Source organism: Mus musculus, chromosome 7, assembly GCF_000001635.26.
Source record: "Mus musculus strain C57BL/6J chromosome 7, GRCm38.p6 C57BL/6J".
NCBI lineage: Eukaryota > Metazoa > Chordata > Mammalia > Rodentia > Muridae > Mus > Mus musculus.
Window position 1 is genome coordinate 113,763,875 of NC_000073.6, and position 21,165 is coordinate 113,785,039.

Below are 21,165 nucleotides of genomic sequence, written 5' to 3' on the forward strand. Positions count from 1 at the left end.
ACTCAATTTTCATAGTATTATGCAATTAATATTTGCTTTTGCCATGAGACTATAAGTTCGACAAATGCAACTATCATGTCTGCCTTTAGAGAGCCTTTACAACACTAGAGATGGGTGGATGGATGGATAGATGGTTAGATTGATGATGGATGGATAGATGATTGGATGGATGCATGATGGATGGATGGATGGATGGATAGATGGTTAGATTGATGATGGATGGATAGATGATTGGATGGATGGATGATGGATGGATGGATAGATGGTTAGATTGATGATGGATGGATGGATGAATGGATGATGGATGGATGGATAGATGGTTAGATTGATGATGGATGGATAGATGATTGGATGGATGGATGGATGGATGGATAGATGGTTAGATTGATGATAAATGGATAGATGATTGGATGGATGGATGATGGATGGATGGATAGATGGTTAGATTGATGATGGATGGATGGATGGATGGATGATGGATAGATGATGAATGGATGGATGATGGATGGATAGATGATAGATGGATGAATGGATGATGGATGGATGGATGGTTGGTTGGTTGATGGATGATGGATGAATGGGTGTATGTGGAGGAGCAAATCTCTACCCAAGGTATTTGGAAAGAAAGACATGGTGGTTGGATAGATGGATGCATTCAATGAATGATGGATGGGTGGATTGTTGAATGGATGGATGAATTTTTTTCCTGTCTTCTAGTGCTAGGCATAGAGCCTAGATTCAGGTACATGCAACAAAGCTTGCTGGGGGGAATGGGAACCCAAACATGGAGTCAGTCTAGAACCCTGAGTCAGCTGGCTCACTCTACAGTCCAGATCTGAAGATGCACATAGGAGAGAGCTGGTCTGTTGGATCAGAGGCTGAGGTCCAGTTCTCATGCTTTCTCCTAAGGCTGAGAAGTACACAAGGCCTTCCACAAGGCTTATTCCTCAGTGACTTCTGAAAGATAGCATCCAGTTGACGGTGGTAGTACAAGTCACACCATAGGACTGAGGGATCAGTGGTTAGTGGATGGGGTGAGGAATGGAATTTCCAGTATTGATGGCTCTATTGGGCTGTTTGTAATCTAAGAGGAAGAGGAAAGGCGAGTCTGGAAAGTGGACGAAACTGCTTGTTAGATGCAGGCACTTGAGAAGTATTCAAGGCCCTGGGAAGAATAAAGGAGAATAATGCAGCCTTTCAGGGCATTGGGGGCAGGGGAGGCTTGTGTGCAGCAATGGCATTCAGGTATCTTCAAGTAGGGTGTCTCCTGAGGCAAAGTATTCCACATGAGAGATTTTGCCAAATTTCGGCATACACAGCTCTGGTTCAATAGCTGCCGCCCGCTCCTGCCCCATGCTTCCTGGGCAGGGAACACGCTTGGAAAGGATGTCTGACCTAACCTCACAATGGATAAATGACAAGGCTGAGGCAGAGAGACATTGAGAGAGATTCCGGCTTATGGCCTCTCCCAAAAACCTGTCCCTGGAGGCTAAGAGCCTGAACTAAATATCTAAGCCAAGAAAACACAGGCCCTTCTTTGAACATTTCAAAATGGCCAGGCTCCTAAGCAATAGACACTTATTTTTGTAAGCCCCCTCCTTCTTAAAACCTCACAGTTTATGATTGCTTAGATACACTGCTGAATAAACTAATATGTAGCAAAAAATATTTTCTTCAATAGTAACTTTTCCTCTTGTTTTAAAAGAAAAACATTTTAAAAAATCTTCAAAATTATGGCCAAGGCATTGTGCCAGCTGCTCTCAGGGCCTAAGTCTCGGGCTCCTTGCTGGTCCTCTAGCGTGATATGTTATATGGTGGCCTGGTAAGAGGCAGCGGGCCAGCACAGCAAAGGTGGCCTGCGGGGATCTGCTTGTCTATAAATAAATGATTACGGTGTGTGGCGCTAGTGCACGTGGTAGACTGATGCCGCCGCGGGGAAACCTTGCAGCAGCGCAGCCTGGCACTGAGTAGGTTTGCAACAAAAGTTAAGTTGGCAGGCTTTCCCTCCTCAGAGCACTGTGGTCCACAGGACCCAAGCTGGAACTGGATACCGAGGAAGCAGCCTCGTTGGTGGCAGGGTAGATTGAGCCAGCACGTGTCTGCGTATCCCGGCTCTCTCCCACCAGACCCTGGGAATCCAGCTTCACAAAACAAACACCAGAGCGCCCGCTAATCGCCAGCTCAGAAACAAAACAGCACTGCGCTGGGGGATCCGGGCGCAAATCAGCCCTCCCTCTTCGCGCTCCTTCGCCACCGCCCGCCCCTCAGCTCCGCTGCTCGGCTCCGCTCAGAGCAGCGCAGCTCCGCAGCCGCCAAAGCGAGGCGGGCACGGTCTCCCCACCGCCAGCGCCACCCGGGCTCCTCCAGGTTTCGCCTCTGCAGCTCCCGTCACTTGGAGCAGGAGTGTCCTGACAGGGTCTGCAACATCCGCATAAAGTTGGGGGGCCCTCGAGGATGAGGCTGTCTCCCGTGTCCCTGAGGCTTAGCCGGGGTCCGGCGCTGCTGGCCCTCGCGCTGCCCCTGGCCGCAGCGCTAGCTTTCTCAGATGAGACCCTGGACAAAGTGACCAAGTCGGAGGGCTACTGCAGCCGCATCTTGCGCGCCCAGGGCACACGGCGTGAGGGATACACGGAGTTCAGCCTCCGCGTGGAAGGCGACCCTGACTTCTATAAGCCAGGAAGCAGCTACCGAGGTGAGTGGAATGGCGTTGGGGACCGGAGATCTAGGAACCCCTAGGGCACTGACCCGAGCAAGGCTGGAGCCGGGAGCGCAGTCCCCGAGTGTACCACGTCTGCGCATCCCAGCCCGGGGCCGTGACCTGGCTGCCCTGAGCCCCTTAGCTGCCAGCTCTATACTATACCCAACAAGACAGTGTCGGGGGAGGAGGGGGCCGTCGGGGAGGCTACAGGCAGGAGAGACAGCCCCGGTCTCCAACGCAGGGTTCCCGAGCCGGGGAATACAGCCGAGCCACACATCACACCAGCCTGGCTGGGAGGGAGCCCGACTTCGCTCCAGCTGTTGGCGAGAGTGAAGTACACACACACATTTCTCCTTATCGCTCTCTGGGGAAGAGGGTACTCTCAGGTGGGTCCCAGGTAGGGCATCTCTTCCCATGGTTTTCATCCTCGAAGGAGAGATACCAGCTTCTAGATCAAGCAGGACTCTCACTTCCTGGATGGGTCCCTAACCAGTCTCAGGTTAGGGGAAGGAGGAACCTGAAGGGTCCACAGAAAGATCCCCGAATTACTCTCTTATGTCCCAGGAGAAGACAGAGACCCTTGGATTTCCAGGACAGGTTTCAATGGCAATAGGGTCCTCAAAAACAAACAAACAAACAAACAAACAAACAACCCAACACGGGTAGTCTCTCAATGGAAGGTGGAATGTGACGATAGAAAACAGACCCAGGATTCCCAGAACGCGATTCTGATTCTGGCGGCCTAGACGCTGTGCGCCCTGGGGATGCCCAGCTTTACGCAGCTCAGTAGAGAGTAGGGCTCAGAGCACAGGGAAAGGCAGTACAAGCAGGTGGGCGATTTCTGGCATGACCAACAGCTAGGCCCACACCCACCTGAAGACTCCAGTCACCTCCTCCTCCATCCTCACACTCCCTGCTTAGTAGGTCTATAGGCTCCCCAGATATCTTTTCCTTTTTCTTTCTTTCTTTCTTTCTTTCTTTTTTTTTTTTTTTTTTTAAACAAGCATTAGCTGGCTGTCCCCAGGCAGGACCCTGGGGAAAATTACTATATTTTACCTAGGGTCTCCTCCAGAGCCCTAAGTCTGCTTGGTGCCTGATGGGGAAGAGCAGATCACTGGAGAACTTGGCGGAAGAACTGGGCTTCCAGCTGCTGCCTTCCTGGTTCCCCCAGAGAGTTGCGAGAGGAAATGGTTGGGAGCACTGGGAGAAAGTTTGGGGCAGTACCAGACCCAGCGACTGCACTTCCCAGAAAGTGGCTTCTGTTTTCCTGGTCGGGTTGGTGGAGTTGTAATTCTCCACTCCAAACTATGCACTCAGGCTCCAGGCACCGACTCCCTCAGCCCCTCAGCCCTTGACCAGGATCGGCTTTGTTCCTTAAGGAGTCCACAAGATCCTTCTTTCCGAAGAAAGATGTTGGATTAAAAAAAAAAAAAAAGCTCCCAGCCAGGGAGGAAGCACACAGCTTGGTGAAAGGAGTCTCAGACCTGGCAGTGCAGGACAAACTGATACTCGCCTAACCTGGGGCAGGTCAGACCAAAAGGCAAGAACGCCTCAGGGCCCCCTGCACACAGTCCTGAGTTAACTGGGAAAGCAGAGGGAAAGGGATGACTGGGAATGAGAGGGCCTGGGTTTAGCAGCTGTGTGACTTCGTGCAAGCCATTTGATTTGCCTGAGCCTGTTTCCTAGCCTGGAAAAAAAAAGCTGTGTTCTCATACAAAGGTGAGTGTGTCAAAGAGACAGCAGGTTCCCAAATATTCATTAGTTTAGGTAGAGTGACTTTTCTTTATTGACTTAAAAATGGGGGTTTTTTGTCTCCGCTCATTGCATTCAGTGTGTGCTCTCTTCTGGTTGAAAAGTTTGTCAACATTCCTCCAGTCCAACTACCAGAGAACAAATGGTTGCCCTTTTCTGGCTCCTCATGAATTTATTTAATGAATGAGTGAATGGTGATTTCTTCATACTTGTCTATGACTATTCTTAATTTAAACCCAAGAAGAGGGCGCTCTCTCTCTCTCTCTCTCTCTCTCTCTCTCTCTCTCTCTCTCTCTCTCTCTCTCTCTCTCTGTGTGTGTGTGTGTGTGTGTGTGTGTTGATTTTGGCTAAGCAGGAACATCCTGGAATCCCCTCTCATACCAGTCCTGTTTGGCTGAGCACACACTTCAGCGCTGGGAGGGAGGCACATTCCACAATCACATGTCCAGAGAAGTTCCAGAAGTTTTAGGTAAAGCCAAGGCCTAGCAGAGATGACCTGAGACCAGACCGGGGCCCTGGACTATACCCTTGAGTTTTGAAATATGGTGATACCTGCTCAGGCTGTAGGTGGGGATAACGTCTTTACTCCCTCCAATGGCCAGGATATCTTGAAATAAAGACCTAGGGAGAGGCATGCTAAAATCTTCTGGGTAGGTGTTCTGTAATTAACACAGCAGTTTCAGAGTTATAAAGAAAAGGCACTAGCTTAGTTTGTGACATTTCCCATTAGATTATAGTTCCTTACAATATCACATTAAAGTAAATTTAGTGTCTTCTCCTAAGTGCCTTGACTCAGGTTTTAGACATTAACATCCCCTGGTGTTCCTCTTGCTTTTTAATCCCCTCCCCCCATTTCAGCATCCATCACCCATCACTGTCCTTGGAATCAATGACTCCTTCTCCTCCCTCCTATCTGTGCCCTTTATTTCAGTCTGTCATCCAATAGCATCTGTGCCCCATTGCCCCCCACCCCATTGCCTTTGGCTATTCTAGACTTGAATAAAAAGGTCCCTATTTTAACAAATTGAATCATGGCGCTTCTTCCCCACAGCCTGGGTGAGTTTGGGGCGGTCATTCAGCCTTCTCCAACTAGCTAGTGCGGGTCTGACTTCCTTTTCTCTCCCACCCCTGCTCCCTACCCTCCCTCCCTCTTCCTCTAGCTGCCCCCCACCCCAGTGCTATAATTGTGCTTTAGAAAGCTCTGAAAGGCCCGCTCTGTTTCTGACCAGAGCCTCCTTTGAAAGGCGATTACAGTGATTAAAAATAACAAGTTGAGGATACTCCAGGGGCTTCTCTTCTAGGGCGACAGTTTACAGAGCCAGCCTTTCCCAGATCACAATTTCAAGCCAAATAGCAGGAAATCAGCTGAAATGTTCACGAATTGATTGAAAATCAAGGAGGCTCTTTTGTCTGAGCAAGGTCTGTTTATTGGGAAAATAAAGTCAGGCTGACGAGAGTGTCTTTTTCTAGATGCTCTTTAAAGGGGAAATTTCAAGGAACTTGATGGGAAAAGAATGTTCAAGAGATTTCAAAAGCTAGCCCAACTGCAGGCATAATTGGGGGATTTATTCTACACCCAGAGGGTTGGGGACCTCCAAGGCAGCTTTGCCGTTTCTTCTTTGTCCCAGTTTGGGACACACACTGCCAGTGTGAGTAGGGACCTCAGCCTGTTAGAAAATACATAGGATTTCATGATGCAAACGTTCATGATGGGATTTCTTCATAGTTACTATGTGACTGCAGGCAATCCATGACATGTCTCTAAACCAGTTTCCCTGTCTGTAAAGTGAGGGCATTTGGGGGGAGGGCACCCCCAAAGCATCATGAGGACCGGAAATAAGGATTAAAGAGGTCAGCACACAGTGGGTACAGCGTGTATGTTTGTGTGTGCACATATATAAATACACAGAGATACATGTTATGAGAGGATTCTAACAACAGAGAAGACGTTGTGCTAACTTCTCCTCACTCGGCTCCCTTGTTCCTCACAGTCCTGCAGTTTATTCTGTTCCTGTTTTATAGATGAAACTGAGCACCAGAAAGGCTCCTCACAGTCAAAGTGTGAGACAGGACCCAGCTCTTCACTAGTCCTCTATGCCAACTCTTAACTGACTTGGGAGTAGAAGCAGTTTACTGGGCTAGCCTCAGCCTTCTGAGTAGTGAGACTTCCTTGAAGGGGAACTGAGTCAACAAATTTTGGCAATCACACCAGGGGACACAGAGTCATAAAGCAATGGAGTCTTCCAGCACTTCCTCCTTCTGTCTTCCTTTTTAAATAGACTTCAGTATTGCCTTTCCCCATAAGCAGAGGTTCAGTTTAGGCCATGCAGGACCTCCTCAGTCTTGAATGGATTCTCTTCATGAGAAGGCAAAGTAGGTGGGGGACAAAACCTAACCTGATAAGTTGTTTCATTTACATGCAGTTGTTTTATAACTAGGCTTGCAGATGCTTGTATTTGAGCATAATGTATGTAGGAGCTGAGAAACTTAAGCTGGGAAAGACCCTCTTAAATAAATGATTTCTTTTGTTGTGGTTTGCTTTTCTAAAGAGCGATCCCATCTCTCTCCTGTTCTTGTATTATTCCTTCCTTTTATTATGTGATTTTTAAACTCTAAATTATTGTCCCCCTTTAATAAACATTTACTTCAAACTGATAATAAAAACCAAAGGATACCGTGCACGTGCTCACATCCCAGGCATCAAAAAAAAAAAAAAAAAATAGCTGAGGGAGGAGGATCATAAGTTTGAAGACAACTTCGAGATATATAGTGAGAACCTGTCTGGAAAACTCAGAAGGGAAAACAGAATTCAAAAGTTGCCTCAAGTCCAATGTTTAAAGATTATAAAGGTTGCTTATGGCTTTGTGTTTCAGGCAGTGAGGAAACATCAAAACATATAAAGCAAGGCATATCTAATTTAAGTTTTTCAAAGTTTACAACCTGAGCGCTTTCTCAAGCCCAGGTAAGCCCATCCCAGCCGACTCTTTTAACCGGAACCATAGGCTAGCAGGAGATACAGGTGCCCGGGAAGTTTACTACCACATCACTCATTTACAGTCTTTACAGAATAGACATAACCAAGCTAAGAGACCCCCAAACAAATGATTTCAGCTGAGATCAATGGAAAGCCAGCCGAGACTTCACAGTGTCAGGCAGGAACCCAGGCTCCTTCTGCCTCATTGCTCTTCCCTCTTCTAGGTCTCTGCTAACCAACAGGTAGCTGCTACCACAGCAAGACCATTACATACCGTATGTATGATAGTCTGAGATAAGATATGCTGGAATGTTATTGAAGGGGTCATGTGAATTCGTGCATGGCTCTTATTAACAACTTTCAAGTGGATCCTATATTAAAATGAAATATATATATATATATATATACATATATATATATATATATATATATATCAGTCAAGTTAAAGAGCATATGTTGCTAACATTAATTTCACCCATTTTACATATGTGTCTTTCTATTGGATGCTAGCCAACACAACTGAGCTTCAGGTTGCTTTATTGGACCTCTCTCTCCAAGGATCATTGTAGCCAACTTGCTCTCACATCCAAGCTCCATGTAGCATATCGTGTTGAGGAGAGGGGTTTATTTTATTTTTTTTTAAGATTAAGGAAAAATAGATTCGGGGGAACAATCAGTAGAATAGTGTTTATCAATCTGTGGGTTGCAACCCCTTTGGTGTCAAATGACCCTTTCACATGGGTCACCTAAGACCAGCAGAAAACACAGACATTTACATTCAATTCGTAACAGTAGCAAAACTTCAGTTATGAAGTCGCAACAAAGATAATTTTATGATTGGGGGGGTCACCATAACACGAGAAATTATATTAAACAGTCACAGTATTAGGAAGGTTGAGAACCACTGAATTAAAAAGTGCTCTGTTTTCTTTTTTTAATTGCTTAAAAAAAATCTTTGTGTTTGAGTGTTTTGCCTGCATATGTTATGTGTACCATGTGCATGCAGTGCCTGCAATAGCCAGAAGAGGGCATTTGATCCTCAGGAACTGTAGTTAGAGACAACTGTGAGCTAACACGTGGTTGCTGGAAACCAAACCCAGATCCTTTGAAAGAGCAGCCAGAGCTCTTAACAGCTAAGCCACCTCTCAGCCTGTCCCAGGCTTTTAATGAAAGTCATACTCCTTCCATGAATGAGAATTCAGTGAAGGGTTTCTAGATGGGCTCTGTGCAGCTCTGAGCTGATGTTCCGGCTGAATCCATAGACAGAGAAAGAGGTATAGGACATGTGTTTGTAAGTATGTGTGCGTGGTTTGTGTGAGTCTGTGCATATGAAAATGTTGTCTTTATGTAAGTGTGCATAGGCAGCCTATTCCATCTTACTTTTCCCTCAACAAAGGAGGAATCAGAAAAAAGAAAAGGAAGGAAGGAAAGAGGGAAGGAAGAAGTAAAAAGACCAAGAAAGCAATGGCCACGTGTGGGATGAGAAAAGAAAAAGCCACAGGGTAGACATTCAGAATAAAAATGAACAAAATAATTTGAATGCAGTGACTACCTATCCTACCCAAGGCTGAGATTCGAGAGGCATATGGAAAGTCTAAATCACTTAAGTCAAAATTATCCCTTCACGATCCCTTGAAACAGTGCATTGCATACACCACGGAGAGCAGCCCCAGTCTGGTCTGATTTATGTGCCTCTCCAAATATTTCCATTAGCGGGGAAGAGAAGGAAGCTGGCATTTCTTGGTAAGTCCAGTGCTGTTCTCCCTCCAGCACTGGAAGTGATCTGCGCTTCTTCAATTGCAGAGAAAGCTCTTGGTTTCTCCTCCTTAAATACTGGCAGGCAAGTAAGTCCTTACCATGTGATTGTGAGGGAAACTGAGGCCACGTGGCATGCTCAGGAGCATGCAGTTAGTGGAGTGGAGTCTACCTACCTAGAGTCATGCGCGCGTGTGTGTATGTGTGTCTGTGTGTGTGTGTGTGTGTGTGTGTCCCCACCTCATCTCTTTCTCTAATTCATCTACCTCAGAACATCTAGAATTAGACTCTCACAAAAACTCCATAAGATGCTGGTAAATCTTTGCTGGCATAAAATGTCCCATCTTCCCAAAGGTCTTCTGAGGCTCAGACAGGTCGAGGCAAGGAGTGAAGCGCCCCCCTACAGGCCCCCCGCCCCAAGTCTTTTGCCAGCAAGCTCCAGGTATCTGACATGCTCAAACTACCATGGAAATTTAGAGAAAGGATGGCGGCACGCAGGTTCTAGGGTTTACAACTTGTGTGAGAGAGATCAGAGGAGACTTTCAGGAACCAGGCATCCGGTGGAGTTGGGGGAGGGGAGGAGGAAGTGGGTGGAGCTAGAATCAGGATCCAGTTGAAAATAATGGCCAGGTGCTCTGCGCCGCCCCACCCACTTCTCCTCTTCGCCTCTCTGGGCTTCTTAATCACTCTCTGAAAGCAAATGGGAAGAAACACCAAGGGACATAGTTTTGCTCCTAGACTTCCATATGACTGATTCATCCCCTCTAAGTCTTGGGTATTAAGTCGCATCTATAAAGAGGCTTCTCTGACCACCACTTTATGTTTCCCATTGGGTTCCCCCCCCCGATTTATTTTCTTCGCGCCCTGAAGCTCTCTCTGAAATAATCATGTTTATCATCTGCCTCCTCTATCTAGAATATGCGCTTTATGAGAGCAAAGCCCTTGTCTTTCTTATTTTATCTCCAGTACCCAGAATTATGTATGGCCAGCAGGCATTAAATCATTATTTGTTGGGGGGGGGGCGCCATTTAAACCCAAAGGTTCCGGTGTAAGATCTGCACCCTCTCCTTCTTAGATCAGCTAGACTAGGGAAATCATATCTTCCTCGACCGGAAAGGTGAGCACCAGAGGATGGCACTGGAAGAAGTCAAGGCTGTCCAGAGGGTGGCAGCAGAGAGAAAGAACAGCTGTTGCCCTGGGACAGGCTGGAGGTGGGTGACCTGCAGATGCATGCAAGGAGAGGGCGACTCTTTGAGAGAGGCTGCAGAAGTGAGGAGCAAGGCGACAGAGGGTAACAGGCAGAGGGAGGGGCTGCTAGCCCACACCTGCGCTCTCAGAGCAGACACTCAAGCCCAGACACAGACTGTTAAGGTGAATTTTCCTGAAACCATCTGTAAGGATTGGCAAACCCAGCAAAGGATTGGCTTTCAGGACTATATATTTTTTCTTTTCTATATTTTCCATTTCCTATGCTTCCCCAACACCACCTATCTTGTCTTCAGTCTCAGTATCCCACACTATGGTCCTATTCTGTTCCTGAGGAATACCCTGTTTCCTTTATACGTCAGTGGCTTCTGGAATTATGTTATAGTAAGATGAAACTGAAGAGCACACCTCTGGCATACACTCAGGGCTGGTACGATCCTCTGCCTTGGTGACGTGGAAGGGGTGCAGAGGACAACCAAGAGCCCCTTTGGGCAGCAACGCTCACAGCCTGGAGAAGTTAGAGCTACGCTGACCTCACCGTTCTTCTCAGCTGCCTCCCATTGGACGTCCACACATCCTCAGTCCCTTGATCTTTGAAATCACACAAAATAAGGTGTTTCCTTGGCCATATGTCAGCCCTTGCAGTGCATATGGGTAAATAGCGCTCTACCCTGGCTTCTCTTCTGACTAAAATGCCATGTCCTATTTCTTCAGTCATTCCTATGGGAGACATTCCTTCTTCCTGTGCTTTGTACTCCAGATGTGCTCTGATAGGGACAGAATGGTTTTCTTCCTGTCCTGGACACTGTGTGTGTGTGTGTGTGTGTGTGTGTGTGTGAGCTTGCCAGGGCTGTGTTTGCTTTCTTGGCAGCCCCGTCATGCTCTGGAATCACGCTCAACCTGCAGCCAACTCTGATGCTTGCTAGTTTCTTGGAAGGTTGCTGTGCTTCCTAACTGCTATGGGTTGTGCATCTATGGATAATATTTCCAAAAGGTCTACAGGGGCTTTGGTCTCCAGGATGCTGCTGTAGGGAGGTGCTGTAACCTCTGAGGAGATGCGGTCATACCTCCAGTCTCTCACCTTCTCCCTAATTCGTAGCTCATGTTCTGAGCAGATTTTCCTACCACATGCCCTTGCCATAATGGAGAACTCCCACAACAGACCCCAAACCATGGTGCCATGAGACCCTGTGCTATATCCCCAAAACTGTAACCTAAAATGACTTGTTTCTCTGCTAACTGTCTCTGATGCTGTGTTACTGTAAGAGAAAACTGGTAGATTAGCCTGTGCTGTGACTGGTCAGCTTGGAGAGGGAATTGTGACAAGGTCTTGTTTTTCTCTATAAACCTAAGCCAGCCTCTAACTCAGGAACCTCTTGCCTCAGCCCCCAGCCTCTGAACTGAGATTATAGGCTTGTGTGCCCCACCCCGACCCCAGCCCCACCCTGAACATATTTGATGTGCTTTCCCATTGAACTTCTAGCATAATTTCTGGTCAGTCATTCATGATTCTGTCACAGGGAGGTTTACCTACATAATGTTGTTTTAGACTAGCCACAGTTCTTATAAACAGGCCTAATGAGCCTTTATCTAAACTGCTCGTTGGAATCTTGAGCAGACTAGAGCTTAGAACTGAGATCATAGCCACCCTTTAAGGTCTTTGCCTAAAGCTTACATCTGGTTCAGCACTTTGAAGTAAACATCCTGTTGTCACCCCAATGACATTTGTCAACTGATTGCCATCTCCCGGTCACTCACCCCAGTATACTTATGAATACAGTTTCCTAGGTCTTATGGTGTGACTCTAAAATGCCCCTTGCGGTTTTGTGTACCTAAGGCCTGATTGACAACCAATGGTCTTTGAGGAAGTAATTGGACCCTGAAGACTCTGACCTAATTAGTGATTGATTCACTGAAGGATTCATGATTTAATGACAGCATAGGTAACCATATGTTCTCATTGCATTTCTGTTGCTATGATAAAATACCCTAACCGCTCGCTCCTCCAAAAGAAATTTAGGGGAGACAAGATTTTTTTGGCTTACAAGTCTAGGTTGTAGTCCATCATTGTAGGAAGTTAAAACAGGAACTTGAGGGAGCAATTCATGTCACACACATTCAAGAGCAGAAAGAGAGTGCATGCATGCATGTTAGTGCTCATGTAAGGCTAGGTCTCTCTGGTCTTACACAGTCCAGGGCCCAAACCAGGGAACCCTGTTGCCTACTTTGTAGCTGGGTCTTCATACACATTGGTTAAAGACAATCCCCACAGACACGTTCACTGCCCACCCTGATCTAGATAGTCCCTTCCAGAGACTTTCTACCCAGGTTTTGGGTTCTGTCAGAATTAACTCTCACAGCCTGGTCAGATAAAGCAGGTCACTGGATGTTCCGGAGGAGTGAAAGGAAAAGTGTGGGCTCAGATCCTCAAGATGGAAGGACAGAGGGCAGGGACTCAGGGCAAAGAGAACAGATAGAGGAAGAGGGAGAAGGGGGAAGCGAGCAAAGGAGAGGGGAGCAAAGGGGCAAGATGGAGGGACAGAGGGCAGGGACTCAGGGCAAAGAGAGCAGATAGAGGAAGAGGGAGAAGGGGGGAGCGAGCAAAGGAGACGGGAGCAAAGGGGCAAGTGCAGGGGGGGGGGGGTTGTCCCAGAGAGAAGTGGGACAAAGGACTGCCTCTAGATAGAGGGAAGACAGACTTGGCATATAGGAAAATGGCACGTTATAAAGATACAAGGATGTTAGGATAGGGTGTTTAATTTTAATTGGCCATGTTAGTTAGGTGAGCCAAAGGGGGCTTTTTATTGCTGGACTTCAATACTTTGAGAGCTGGACCTTGGTTGTCAGCCTCAGGAGAAGGAAGTGGCCAAATAAAAATGTAATCTAACATTTTAGCAAGGTCGTGGGGGGGGGGTGTTGCGGGGGAAGGGCAAGCCATGCTTGCCACATTCAAGCTGGCCAGAGTCGCTTCAAAGAATCTGTCTTGTCTATGTGTCTATGTCTCCTCTCCCTCTCCCTCTCCCTCTCCCTCTCCCTCTCCCTCTCCCTCTCCCTCTCCCTCTCCCTCTCCCTCTCCCTCTCCCTCTCCCTCTCCCTCTCCCTCTCCCTCTCCCTCTCCCTCTCCCTCTCCCTCTCCCTCTCCCTATTCTTCCTTTTCTCCTCCCCCTCCCCCTCCCTTCTCTTACCCCCACCACCTGCTTCCTGGCTACCATGGGGGTAAACAGCTCCTTCTAGCTTGGCTTCCTCCCCTGATGCTTTTCCCCTGCCACAGGCCTAACAACAGTGGAGCTAACACATGCAGATGGACAGAATCCTTAGAAGCCATGAACCCCAAAAGAACCCTCTCCTTTCATTGGTTTTCCTCAGGCATTTTGTCACAGTCTCTTAGACGGCACTTAGACGGCTGGGATTCCTACAGTCCATGCAGATTTGCCTATGCTTTGCTTCCAAGTCAGTCAGGAGCTTTTCATTGCAACCAATAGGACAGCATCAATTAACCGGGACAAGGGACAGGGCACAGTGATCCCCATATTTGGGCAGCCCAGAGCTGGGTCTGGCTTTAGGCATAAATGGAGCTGGGAGCACAGACTCATCGCCCATCTGCCTACCTGCTCCGTGTTTCTTCCCCTTCCCACCCTTCCCTTCCACCTGGTTTGCTCTCTTTCATTCTTTATCTATTAGCTGGGCTTCCGGCTATTGCCTTCCTTATTTTCTTTATTATAAATAAATTTTCTCCAAATGACAGAATGGCTATTTGCCAACAACCTTTAGTGAAGACTCTCTTGGCTAGTTCTGTGACTAAAGAAGGGCCCCTACCCTTTAACTCCAAGATGAAGCATCCCAGGGAAGTGGGTCCTGATCAGCTCAGCGTGAGGCACATCCCTGGAGACTAGGGCACGGAGGCAGACTGGATCTGGGCTCAGTTGATGGTGTTTATGGAGGGAGACAGGGGATTGGCCACATGGTCAGGGTAGGAGGACCCACAGGGGTCTCCTTCAGTTTCCTATCTTCGTGTGTATAGCCTGACATACTGCTGATCTCTCAAGAATAGCTTCTTATTTGTGCAAGTCAGCCATCTATTGCAGTAGCAACGTGTCTGAGACAATCAACTTTCTAGACAAGATGTTGGCTAGCATCCATTCGTGGTCAGGTGACTCTGCCTGTCTTGGCTTGTGGCACCATAGCATATTATGGTGTGAGAATGTGTCACCTGGGGATTCTTGTTTGCTTCATAGTAATGAGAGAGAGAGAGAGAGAGAGAGAGAGAGAGAGAGAGAGAGAGAGAGAAAGCGAGCGACAGACAGAGAAACAGAGAGACCGAAAGGGGAAGAATGAATACCCACAGTTTCCAAATTGCCTATGAGAACACAAAAAAAAATTTCCTCCCACCGATCCCAACCTCCTAAAATTTCATCATCCTCTTCATAGCCCCAACACATGGGCCTTTGGGGACATTCACAGTCCAAAGTCCAGCACCATTCTGCCTCATTTTGTGGCCATGTTGTTCAGCTCAGGACATCCATCAGTCTCTACACTGTACTGTGAGGAGGTGACACAGAGGGAAGAGAAGGAGCCTTCATAGTGACACTGCGTATGATTCATACGCATTATCTCCTCTAATCCCTGAAACAAATCCACAAGCTGATGACTGTGATCTCAATTTCATGGAGGACACTGATTTATTTTTTAATGTGTTTTATTGATTTAGCAAACATTTTTATGGGATCACGATTATTCATTAGCTAGCCTAATGACAATACAGGTACACAATATTCCAGCTGGTTTACACATAAGGAAAGCGAGACAAAGGAAAGTTAAGTGCTTTGCCCAAAATTGTACAAAATAAAAAGAGGAGAATTTGGAACTAGGCCTTTTAGTTATTTCCGTTGTATAGAGATGGCCTTTACAATTTTCAGGGTGTACAGTCTCACTTAGAATGGGCGCGCGGGGGGGGGGGTCATCTCCACCTGAAAATACTGAGAATATCGGCTGCTGAGGGGCATGTAAAGAAATGGCACAACCTAAGCCCACTGGCCACACTTGCTCACGCTGGCTCACCAGCCCTGCTTTCCTGTCTACCCTTCCCTGGCAGCTCTGCCCTAATTGGCTGGGTAGAGAATGGTCCCCAATTTCTTAATGCAGCTTATGACTTCTACTTCCTGGAACTCTTCAAGTCAAGCAGATGGGGAGCACCTTGCTCCTGTGGCTTACTAAAAGCTCCAGTGATCTGTGAGCCTGTGTATAAACTGAGGGAGGATGTCCACTGTGGTTGAGGTCTGAAGTCTTAGGCACCTCAGGAGCACACATGATGCAGATGGACAGGGCTGGTTATTTGGTGATGCTGGGCCCTGATTCTGCATGGAGCCAGGGGACTGGGGATTTGGGGATCTGCTTCTGAAACTCTAGAGACAGGGTACGAGGGTGATGGGATTCCACAGGGCCTGAGAAGGTAATAAGTACATAGCTTTTGTCAAGCTTCCGAGTGAGATAGTTTTTATTAAAAAAAAAAAAGCCAGAGAAACTCTTTACTACTCAAGTAGCTTTTAGCCCAGTGTTTCCAACCTGTGGGCATCAAACACCAGGAAACACATATTTCTAAAGGTTTTAGGAATGCATACACCTCATTAGCAAAATTACAGGTATACATTTATAGTTGGGGGTTCTTAAAACCGACAGAAATATGTTTTCTGATGGTCACGATCCATAGGTTGAGAACTGCTGTTGTAGAGAAAGCATATAATCTGGCGATCACACAGCCTCCAGCCTTCCTGACGTATAAATCTGAACGGACATTCCCATCTCAGACTCCCAGTAGTTCTCAACATCTCTAGAGAGGTATCCGTACATCCTAGCAAGGCCTAGAAGGTCCTCAACCATTTATATCCTGCTTGTTCCCCTCATCTAGCCTCTGAAGAGACTCTGACTTCCAGCATGCAACTTGGACGATAGAGAATTCGTTCTGGGTTTTGTGTGGCGTAACAGGAGAATCAGAACACCAGAACCAACTGAGACCCAAAGGCAAAGCTTGATTCGGGGTCCGAACTGCCAGGCTGTCCCTAAGGGAAGAGAGTATAGCCCTGCTGAAAAGCAGTTTGGGGCCTCATAGGGTGCCTTTAGTTGGATGGGAGTGTCCTGAAAGAGAAATAAGGGAGAGGGAACCTTCAAAAAGCAAAAGAGGAAGTTTTACAGGGTAAAACTGATGCGAGGTTCTGATTCCTGGCATAGCAGTAGGCTGTGGTCACACTGTTCTGCCGAGGCAAGGGGTCAGCACACTTCTGAGAACAGTAGAATGTTCAGTTTCCATTTCCTTTACTGGGTCCTACATCGGCCATCCATCTTGATGTTTTGGGTCACTCCATCTTGGGTCAAAGATCTGGGCCAGCCCAGCAGTTTCTAGAGACAAAGCTCACCCATGTGCCTCCTACACATCTAGAGACAAAGCTGGCCCATGCACCTACTACACAGATGGTGTTCCTTCTCTGCTGGACAAAGCCCTGTTCCTCACTGACAGTACAGCTCAGACGCCCCCTCCTCTTTAAAGCCCCCTTCTCACGCTTGAGGTAAACTCTGGCATCCCCTTCTCTGAGCTCCCAGAGCCCGTTTTCCCTACCCCCCTTATACGTCTTGCACACGATCAAGAGGTACATTTTCCTTCCAGCTATTAGATTATGTGTTCCTAAGTGGCAGAAGCCATGGCTTTTTTTCCTTTAAAAATGTGGGGGTGGGAATGTACAGATCAGATCAGGTACTCAGTAAATACAGGGCGAGGCTGGGGGTATATTTACTAACCATCCCTTACCCAGCTTGGGTTCGATGCCCAGCACTGCAAAGCTACAGCCACAACAAAAAGCAAATGGGTAGGGAGACAGGTGTGTCATACACTATGAACCTTAAGAACATTGGCCGGAGCAGAAATGATCCAAGTGTGCACAAAAGACAAATGAGCCTTCCCTCTCCCATGCATTCAAGAGGTATTTACTATAAGTGTTAAGAATTAAGACAGAGTCGGTTTGTATTTTTCTGAAGCCTCTGAATTGTTAGGTATATATGTATAACAAATAATTTCATAAATATATATTTAATTGAGCTAGAGGTATCTAAGAAACACAAGAAGGTGTTGTATTGTGTAGGAGTGGAAGGAGCGGGAAGGTCCTACACACACGTGAGTATGACGGACCACAAGACCGTTCAGTATGTTGTGAGGATTGCACCAACTCTCTCTATAACTTGAAACTGTGAAGACCACTCCCAGTAGACCTTGGTTGGTGCTGACTGGCGTTGTCCTTCCATAATTTCCCCTGAGGACCAACTGTTGACTGATGAGTCTGCTGAGTATCGTGGTCCCCATGACGATGGCCCTCTCCATCAGAGTCATCAGTGTCCTCTCCCCATCCGCAGTGTTATCATCACCACACACACACCATCACCCTTTACATGCCGAATCCCTGACCATCCTCGCCCCGTTTACAGATGCTGGCCATTGCCACCAATGTGAATTTACCTCATCCTTACACTTCTGTAAGGCAATGTCACTCACCCCTCCCTTTTTAAAATGGGGAAACGGGACAGTCAGGTCACTTCCCAGGAGTCTCCTAATTAATCAGTGGGAACTCTGGAGTTCTAATCCTGAATCCTTGCTTTTTACCAGTTCCCTGTGTGTGCTCACAGGATGACTCCAAATAGCCTTTCTCTCTCTGGGTCTTTTCTATTTTGTATTTTTAATCCTTTGTAAGCATTTTTCTCCAAGTTTTGGATCTCTTAATGGCCTCTCCTGGGAGGCGCTGGGAGGAGTCATTAGAGAAAAGATCCTACTATTTATCACTAAGCAGTCATCTTTGGTTGTTACTGGGATGCAGCACATGCTGTACGTCTGTGCCTTCCTTTCAGGAGGAAGTCTAATGAAGCCCACCAGATGGATAGGGCCTCCTGACTGCCTTCAAATTAAACTGCGTAATAACATCATTTCCAGTGGCAGTTATGCACTGAAGCCCCATGCGGAGCTTAGCTCAGCCCCCAGAGCCTCCATCTTGTGTGATATATTTAATAGGCAAGAAAGGGTATGACCCTAGTTTTCTAGAACATGCAGGAATGCAGCATTTTGGGAAACCAAACTTATAGCTAGCTTGTCAAGTGTCCCAAATAAATGTACAGGAAGATGGCTATTTGCAATCAGGGAAAAAATGAATAATTTAACTACACATCACATGACAATGATTATCACATGGTGAAGAAACCAGTGTAGCCAGAATTCACATGAAGAACTGGGACATGACCAAGGCTATAGTAACATCTGTGTACACTCCACATCACTCTCCCTCCCGCTAGCACACATCTGACTCTAGCACCAGAGATCTCCTGGTACAATCTTTTATGTAATATTCACCAATGCAACCATGCCATTTCTAGTCTCTCTGTTCTCTCTGTCGCTGTTTCTCTTTCTCTCTCCCTCTCTCCCTCCCCCTCCCCTTTCTGTATGTGTTTGTGTGTGTATATGCATTGCCCATGTGGACATGTGCACATGTGTACTAAGGCCAGAGAATGATATCGCATGTCTTCCTGGTTTGCTATCCACCTTATGCTTTGAGACAAGGATCCTAACTGAACCTGGAGCGCACAGGTTCAGATTGTCTAGCTAATGAGCTCCAGGGATCTACCTGCCTGTGCATCCCAGGGCTGGTTATGGATGTGCGCTGCTGGGCTCAGCTTTAACGTGGATGCTGGAGACCCAGATTCCAGTTCTCATTCTTGCACAGCAACCGTTCTACTGACGGAACCATCTCCCAGCCCTGCCATTTGTATTCCTTTGTGTCAGTTTTTTTTTCCAAACTTGGGATTATCTTTGTGATTTATGCTTGCTCCATCCATAGGTACAGCACACTTTGTTCATTTTCGTTAGCTTACACTTGCTTACATGACTGTGTCACCATTTATCTGTTCCAACTTAGTGATGTTTCCAATTAGATGCTACCCTGAAGGACATCACCCCAACTATTCTCCCAAGAGCACTTGATTGCACATAACCGTGCGTTTTGAAGTTGTGTAGCGGGGCCATGGGGAACGTGTGTGTTCAGCTTCAACAGAGTGCTAAAGAGTTTCCCAGCAAATGTGTTAATTTTCACTTCCCTCAACAACGTGTGAAAGTTCCAGTTAACAGCATTTGGTATTAATTCTTCATATTTAGTCAATCTGGTAGCTGGTCGGTAGTGTTTTGTTGTTAATTTAATTTGTATTTCTCTGTTGGCTGACGAGGTTCAGAGTCTTTCACGGGGTTTTGGCCAGCAAGGCACCTTCACTCACTACCAGCTCATGCATCTGCCTATTGCCTTTTCTGTTGGGTTGCCTTGCTTCTCCATTAGCAAGACTTTGCATATTTTGGATGACAGTTAGGTATTGACTATAGGGTTGCAAACATCATTTACACCATGACTTGCCCTTTCCCTTTCTGTAATGTATTTTGACAAGAAAAGTTCAGCAGCACCTCATTTATACACCATAGGCTTTATGACCGTTGCTGTATTATGGACTATTCAAGTGTTTGGTGCTGTGATGTTGTTGATAAGACACACTGTCTTACACCACCACCTAAAACCTTTATCATATCGCATTTCATGTAACATGCCAGCCTGTGTAGATTTGCTTTGTGCACAGTGTGGCGAGGACCACCTGCGGTCGCACTTGACCAGTGGTTTCCTATGCTGCTGTGGATTCTGTATCATCTGAGGTCCCCACAGCTCTCTGGAGCTTTTTTTGAGCCCTCCGTTGTTTAATTGGCTCAGTTTTCTTTCCTTGTTGTAGAGCACTGGCTTAATTTCCATAGCTCTGTAAGTCTTCATATCTGGAAATAATAAGCCCCACAACTTTGTATTCCTTTCTCAAGATTGCCTTGACTATTCTTAGCCCTGTGCATTTCCATATGACTTTTAGAAGTAGGTTCTCAATATCACATAAAACACGCTGGGACTTTCATTTAGACTGCACTAAGTCTGTGCATCATAAGTGTGTGTGTGTATGTGTGTGTGTGTGTTTAAGAGGATTGGCATTCTTGACAATCGTGAGACTAACAGACCATAAGTACTATGTGGTAGGCTTCATTGCACATCACTGATCAGTGCCCTGAGCCCAGATGTGGTTCTAGCCCTTGAAGGGCTTACAAGCCTGAAGACAAACAGAAAACACAAAGTGCCCTGCAGTGTGATAATCTTATTATGAAAAATAGTAACTACGGCTATTCTTTAAAAGGAATTCTTTGTTTTAAGATAATTCATTTTATTATTATTATTGTGTGTATGATGTGTTCACATGAGCGTGTGCCTGTCATGGCACACATAGAGAGATCAGAGGACAACTTTGCCATGTCAGTTCTTACCCTCTATATTTGCATGGGTTCTGGGGATAAGTCGGTCACCAGGCTTGCAGTCACTGTCCCCCTGGCCCATCTTGTCATCTCTCAGCACTACTTTTCACCGTCAGTCTGCTATATTCCAAGTTATGATCTTAAAGACCTTACATGTACCCACTCATTTTTGTAGCATACTGACACTTGGAAGTAAGCATACATGTTATGCTAATTGTGTAGGTATTTTTATGTAAAATATGCCTTTTCAGCTTTAATATGATGCGATTTCTGATAGGCTTTTTTTTTTTTCCCAAAGGGAAAATAGCTTCCAGATTGTCTTCATCATCTTAGGGATTTTTTTTTTTACATTCGTGAGAACTAGTGGGGCTTGTGATTGCTTTTTTCTTTTAAAAAGTCTTATTTATCTCAGTATGTGTGTGTATG

The 21,165-nt window shown here is 46.5% G+C and overlaps 1 protein-coding gene across 1 annotated transcript in view; it reads left to right on the top strand.

Moving 5' to 3' along the window:
* The first annotated feature begins 2,123 nt into the window (after window positions 1–2,123).
* The window catches only part of Spon1 (spondin 1, (f-spondin) extracellular matrix protein), a 277,378-nt gene continuing 258,336 nt past the window's right edge, over window positions 2,124–21,165 (top strand). The window contains exon 1 of the mRNA NM_145584.2: window positions 2,124–2,692. Coding sequence (NP_663559.1) covers window positions 2,455–2,692 — 238 coding nt within the window. The 5' untranslated portion in view covers window positions 2,124–2,454. The remainder of the gene's footprint in view (window positions 2,693–21,165) is intronic.